Source organism: Myxocyprinus asiaticus, chromosome 30 (assembly GCF_019703515.2).
Source record: "Myxocyprinus asiaticus isolate MX2 ecotype Aquarium Trade chromosome 30, UBuf_Myxa_2, whole genome shotgun sequence".
Classification (NCBI taxonomy): Eukaryota; Metazoa; Chordata; class Actinopteri; order Cypriniformes; family Catostomidae; genus Myxocyprinus; species Myxocyprinus asiaticus.
The window spans coordinates 591586-599085 of NC_059373.1; the positions used below are offsets into that span (position 1 = coordinate 591586).

The 7500-nt window shown below is 39.6% G+C and overlaps 1 protein-coding gene across 1 annotated transcript in view; it reads left to right on the top strand.

Annotated features, from left to right (window-relative positions):
* LOC127421221 (ectonucleotide pyrophosphatase/phosphodiesterase family member 2) overlaps positions 1-7500 on the top strand; it is a 31223-nt gene that overhangs the window by 20799 nt on the left and 2924 nt on the right. Inside the window, exons 14-24 of the mRNA XM_051664080.1 lie at positions 93-124; positions 209-336; positions 664-727; positions 827-914; positions 1056-1225; positions 2418-2475; positions 3610-3752; positions 4132-4255; positions 6127-6204; positions 6842-6974; positions 7257-7410. Coding sequence (XP_051520040.1) covers positions 93-124; positions 209-336; positions 664-727; positions 827-914; positions 1056-1225; positions 2418-2475; positions 3610-3752; positions 4132-4255; positions 6127-6204; positions 6842-6974; positions 7257-7410 — 1172 coding nt within the window. The remainder of the gene's footprint in view (positions 1-92; positions 125-208; positions 337-663; positions 728-826; positions 915-1055; positions 1226-2417; positions 2476-3609; positions 3753-4131; positions 4256-6126; positions 6205-6841; positions 6975-7256; positions 7411-7500) is intronic.

Below are 7500 nucleotides of genomic sequence, written 5' to 3' on the forward strand. Positions count from 1 at the left end.
ACAAACACACAAACACACACACACACCACAGCAGTTTAAGTCAACTGATAATTGTTTCTGAAAACTGTATAAATGATTGTTATTTTTTTCAGACGATCCAAAGGAGATTGTAGCTAATTTAACAGTAAGTACATGAAACACATCTTCAGCACTGCCATCTTTCAGAATGTAAACAGTGCTGCATGTGACCTTTGACCTTTCCTGTCAGTGTAAGATGCCGAATCAGCACTTTAAACCGTACCTGAAACAACACCTGCCCAAACGCCTGCACTACGCCAACAACAGACGCATCGAGGACGTACACCTGCTCATGGACAGGAAGTGGCACATAGCAATGTGTGTAAAAGCGTGGGTTTACTTGTCTGTACGTTAGGGACATCCTCAAAGTCTTTATAATTAGTTTGATATAATAGGGATGTATGGTGGTACTGCAGTATATTTGGTAGGAAGTTACTAGTAATTCCAGAGTTCTGTGGTCATCTGCAAACAAAAATAACAATTTCTTCAAAAATATACGCTGACATTGTGAAACATAAAATATCTACAAACTCTTGCTATTTTCCATAAGAAATGTACTGTATACTTTGTATTGTAAATGAGTAACTCTACAGACAACATTAAATGTTTCCATCTGGATGTATGTTGTGTGTCTCCTGAGAGCAGATCACCTGTTACCTGCGGATACTTTGGTGATCATGGATTTGACAACAAGATTGGCAGCATGCAGGTCAATCAATCTAATCAATGGATCAATCAATCAATCTATCTGTCGATCTGTCAGCATTTTCTCAGGCTGTCTGTCTCATTGTTGCATTTTTGTCTTTAGACAATATTTCTTGGATTCGGCCCGAGCTTCAATTTCAAGACACAAGTGCCTGTTTTTGAAAACATTGAGCTGTATAACATCATGTGCGGTGAGCAAATCCCGTTTAGTGTTTATTACAGGAGGATTCGGATTCATGTAATAATGGAAAATGATTGCAGAAAGTTTTCTTTTAGGGTTCAGGTTTGTCTGTAGTCATGATAAAGTCTGTGGTGTGTGTGTGTGTGTGTAGATCTGTTGGGTTTGACTCCAGCCCCTAATAACGGCACACACGGCAGTCTGAACAGCGTGTTGAGAAACCCCCCATACACCCCCACACAACCAGAGGAAGTGACCTCACCTACACCTTTAGCCCCGCCCTCTGAAGTGACCCCTGACCTGGGCTGTAACTGTGATGAGGAGGTCAGACACACACACATGCGTATTCGTGATAAACAGTATCCACATTTTTCCTGAAAAAGATTCATTCGTTTTCCGGGTCTCCAGTGTTTTCAGTCACATCGGCGTATAATATGACGTTTTCCATTACATGTAAAAAATTTGCTGATACGTTACAGAGTCGCGATGAGGTCTTTTGACAGCGCCGAGTGGGTAGAAGTGTGCGTTAAATGATTTTAATGCACGACATGGAGGTGAAGAACCATTAAAATACTTTATTACACAGGTCTCTAGAATATTCGATTCTGATTGGACAATGGCGCCATCTAGCGGTCAGATATTTCTGAGTAACAACCGCACATCCGGGGATTAAGACGTATCAGACCGGTTTTCCAGGTATTGCGATTCATCTTTCACACTTCTCTGATCACTGTGATCTCCAAGTAAGCTCATTAAATAATTTCAACTTAAATCAATGTTTCATGTGCATTTATTTATTTATTTGGCGAGTAGTCTTGTAATAAGCTGGATAATGAGCAGTCAGACGGTCATTAATTACAAAATAAACACCAACAGAACTCTGACGCAAACCGGAGGTGGATTCCAGCTGTTCAGCGATTTATTTCTTTTCACATAATTGCATAATTTATATGCAAATCAACATTTTATGTCCATGTATTTATGTATTTGGTTAGTAGCCGTGTAATAAGCGGGATAATGTACAGTCAGACGGTTGTTATCGCAAAATAAACCCCTTCAGGCTGATACAAGAGTCCTCTGCTTCTCGTCCGGGTCCTGATCACCCTGTCAGGGTGACTGTACATTATTGCTTACTTAATGCACGTATTCCAGCCAATCAGAATTGAGTATTCAAATAGACCATAGCATAAGAAGCAATGGCCCGAGGTTACTTTCGTTGATATGATTCACTAATTCAAGTTATTATGACAGCCAACAACTGAACAAGTTCATTTTTACTCCAACTAAAGGATGTTGTTCAACGCTCGTTTCATTAGTTTTTACATTGTTTCTTACAGAGAAACAATGTAACCAGAAAACAGCCCAGCGGCGATTAGAATCATCATTACACCACCTAGTGGTTGCTCAGGAAAACTGTGGATAACATGCATGAAAATAGATGCAAATCCCTTCAGAATATAGGGATGAATATAAATGTAAATGTCTTATAAAAGTAAATCTGTGCTTAAATTTACAGAATAACATTGAAGAAAATGCACAGAGATTTTCTCCTGCAGTGGATGCACAGTTCAACAGTTAAGATCTTATTACTGCTTCAGTTTCTGTCATAGATAAAGCATTCGTTTTAGCTTTATGTTTGATTAGTTCAGATGAGTGTGAATGAATCTTTATTAGTTTTACATGCTTTAGGGCTGGGCGATATGATGATATACAGTATATCGTGCCGACAATATAAGTGTCAATCGATAGAGATTTTGTTATATTGTGTATATCGCAAAATGTAAATATCCATGTGTGTGTAACTATCAGTGGAAGAGAGGAAGAGACATGGACATGTTTTTTTGGTGGCCGCCCAAGTGAACTTTCAGGCCACCAATGCAAATTCAATTACATTTATATGTGCTAAATATGTGCTATTAGTACTAAATATGGTTCTCATCTGAAACGCGTATCTGTGTTTCACTCAAGTGCACGCGTGTTCAGCAGGCGTCCTGATATTTGTGCTCCAGAAACAGGCGGGCACAGAGCGGGATCATTTATGCTACTCTCGATATCACGGCACAGACCAGAAAACTTACATGACCCATTTGAATTAAGAGTTATTACCTTAAAGCACAATATAAGAAGTCCGACATTCTAACCATAAAATAGTTACAACACTGTGTCATATACCAAAGTAAAGGGTTTTTAAACTTCACATCATCGCCCTTACTAAAATTCTGTTCAGTGATGTTTGATTTTAGGAAACAAATGGCCATGTTTGTCTTCAGATAATCAGATATTCTCGATAGAGATGACTTTAATAATTAAGAGCCTTATGGAAAGAATAAATCTTTGTTAATGAGCAGGAACATACATTTTCAGTAAAATAATAACTAGGACTACAGAAATGAGGTGTTAATTAGATCAAGTTGGTTTAGCTTGATTTCTCTTTGCATCTTAAAGTAAAACAAAACTGTGAAATGTTCCAGATGTTTAGATGATGAAAATTACTTGTGTATCCAATATATACATGATATACAACTACGTAATTATGTTTAATATTATAAAATATTTAATTCACTGATTTTCATATCGTTAATATCGTTATTGTGATATACATTTACTTATATATATGGATATAAGGTTTTGGTCATTTCGCCCACCCCGACTTTGATTCATGATTCTGTAAAGCTGTTGTGTTTCATGATGTGTGTGTGTGTATGTAGATATCACACACCTGCTGTTTGGTCGTCCGGCGGTTCTCTTTCACACGTCATACACACAGTTGTGTCACTCAGATTACTGCAGCGGTTACAGTCACCAACTCAACATGCCGCTGTGGACAGCGTTCACCCTAACAACAACACAGGTACACAACACTCACACACACAGACACACGCACACACACGCACACACACACACACACACACACACACACACACACACACACACACACACACTCACTCACTCACTCACTCACTCACACACATACTCACACACACACACACACTCACTCACACACACACACACACACACACACACACACTCACACACACACACACACACTCACACACTCACTCACACACACACACACACACACACACACACAAACACTCACACACACACACACACACTCACACACACACACACACACACACTGATCTTGTATCAATGCTGCTGCTGATGTTTACAGTATGAATTCTGTAATCTGTTTATATATATATGCTTACAAAACTGTGTGTGTGAAGGTGGAAGCAGCAGTGTCATCATCCAGTGAGTGTGTGAGAGCAGATCCTCGTGTTGAAGTCACACACACCTGCAACAGATTCAGCCAACAGCCTGATGTTACACACGCATTTCTGTACACACCCGGTGAGTCTCTCTCACACACACACTTACACACATTCTCTCTCTCTCACACACACACACACACACACACACACACACACACAATGGTTTATGTCATGGTGGTGGTGCATTATTGACTTTTATTGATCTACTATGGATGAATTCTGACTCAATACTTCACTCATTAAAACTAATTTTTTAACCACTCCACAGATTTCATATTAGCAAACTATAGTTTTGGCATAGTTTGTGCATGACATGAGTAATTTTTCCAACAATTGTTTACAGACATATTGTTTCACTTTTAATTGACTATATCACAATTCTAGTGGGTCAGAAGTTTACATACACTAAGTTAACTGTGCCTTTAAGCAGCTTGGAAAATTCCAGAAAATGATGTCAAGCCTTTAGCCAATTAGCCAATTATCTTCTGATAGGAGGTGTACTGAATTGGAGGTGTACCTGTGGATGTATTTTAAGGCCTGCCTTCAAACTCAGTGCCTCTTTGCTTGACATCATGGGAAAATCAAAAGAAATCAGCCAAGATCTCAGAAAACAATTGCGGACCTCCACAAGTCTGATTCATCCTTGGGAGCAATTTTCAAACGCCTGAAGATACCATGTTCATCTGTACAAACAATAGTACACAAGTATAAACACCATGGGACCACACAGCCATCATACCGCTCAGGAAGGAGACGCATTCTGTCTCCTAGAGATGAACATAGTTTGGTGCAAAAAGTGCAAATCAATCCCAGAACAACAGCAAAGGACCTTGTGAAGATGCTGGAGGAAACAGGTAGACAAGTATCTATATCTACAGTAAAACGAGTCCTATATCAACATAACCTGAAAGGCTGCTCAGCAAGGAAGAAGCCACTGCTCCAAAACCGCCATAAAAAAGCCAGACTACAGTTTGCAAGTGCACACGGGGACAAAGATCTTACTTTCTGGAGAAATGTCCTCTGGTCTGATGAAACAAAAATTGAACTGTTTGGCCATAATGACCATCGTTATGTTTGGAGGAAAAAGGGTGAGGCTTGCAAGCCGAAGAACACCATCCCAACCGTGAAGCATGGGGGTGACAGCATCATGTTGTGGGGGTGCTTTGCTGCAGGAGGGACTGCTGCACTTCACAAAATAGATGGCATCATGAGGAAGGAAAATTATGTGGATATATTGAAGCAACATCTCAAGACATCAGACAGGAAGTTAAAGCTCGGTCACAAATGGGTCTTCCAAATGGACAATGACCCAAAGCATACCTCCAAAGTTGTGACAAAATGGCTTAAGGACAACAAAGTCAAGGTATTGGAGTGGCCATCACAAAGCCCTGACCTCAATCCAAGGAGGCCTACAAACCTGACTCAGTTACACCAGTTCTGTCTGGAGGAATGGGACAAAATTCCAGCAACTTATTGTGAGAAGCTTGTGGAAGAATACCCAAAACATCTGACCCAAGTTAAACAATTTAAAGGCAATGCTACCAAATACTAACAAAGTGTATGTAAACTTCTGACTTCAACTGCTTTATAAAACGGACGACAGTTGTAGTCCTTATTTAGCGACGGGTTTGCAACATGCATTTTTAAAAGACACGATGGTTTCAAAATCCACGATTGAGGTCTGACTGTGTAATTTATGTTCTAGAAAAAAACCTGAAAGTCTCTTCAAGTGATTTTCACCACAGATCTAATTTTACTTGAAATTCGAAAATCCCCAATCTTACAGTTAGATTGATGCTAAACTGATTTGAGCTGCTTTCATTTACATTCATTCTTATTGAAGTCACTCATTTGTTCCCATAATGAAGCTGTTTCTCTTGTCTGAAACACGGGGTCAATCCTCACTCAGGTTTGACAAATGTTGAATGAATGTTGTGTGTCTCTGTGCAGATTTCTCTGTATCTGCTGAATCCAGATACGATGCGTCTCTCATAACAAACACAGTGCCCATGTATCCTGCCTTTAAACGTGAGTACAACACAACAGGATCTCGTTGAACTTCTTTCTGATTATTGACTGAATTACTGCAGCTTTCCTTGAAAATTCATAGTGTTCTTATGTCATTTGTGTCAGTGACATTAGAAGTGTAATTACCTGGAAATACTGCAGTAATAACTGAATATGCTGTAAACAAGCAATATAATAAATACACAGCCAAATAGCATGAGGTGAAACCTGGGATATGGCTCATATGGGTTCAATGGAAGAGCCTTCATTATTTTAATATTTATGTTTTTAGCCTCAGGAGACAATGCACGTACACTTCGAGGTTAAACTTACAATTAAACTTAACAAAGATGAGGATTCAGTAATAACGGGGATGCAACAGAATCACAATAATAAGCATTTGCTTAAAATGTAGTTTGTAGTAAAGTGCTAATAGACAGATGTTCAACAGCACAATCAACATTTGAATGATGAATAAATCTGTATAATATATACATACATAGATACTTGGTATTGGTAACTAAAAAAGTACACAACATTTTATTTGCATACATGTTTGCACATCCTGGAGGGATCAGCACTAATGCAGTTTACTCACAGTGTGTGTGTGTGTGTGTGTGTGTGTGTGTGTGTGTGTGTGTGTAGTGTGTGTATGTAGGGGTGTGGAGTTATCTACAGAGAGAAGTTCTCCGCCGATACAGTCTAGAGAATAATGGAGTGAATGTGATTGTGGGGCCAATATTTGATTACGATCACGACGGACTGAGAGACACTGAAGAGACAATCAAAGAGTGAGAAAACACACACACACACACACACACACACACACACACACACATTACAACTACAACAGACCAGCCCAAACACTTATAAACACATTTATACATTTAATTAAGACATTCTTTAGTCCCTGTATGGTCAAAGGTCACCACAGTGTAGTTCATCATGAAGACAGCGACCTGACACACACTCATAAGAGCACATCAGAGTAAAGAGACTGTGTTTATATCTGAAAGTTTTCATTTGGTCATCTTGACATTGATACAGTGTGTGTGTGTGTGTGTGTGATATAGGCATGCGGAGGGGTCTGTGTACATTCCCACTCATTTCTACAGCATCATAACAAGCTGTGCAGGAGTGAACGAGACACTGGAGGAGTGTGAGACGGATCTGAGAGTCACCTGCTTCATACTGCCACACCGACCAGATAACACTGAGAGCTGTAATGTGAGTCGCACACACTCACACACACACACACACACACACACACACACACACACACACACACACTCACACACACACACACACTCACACTCA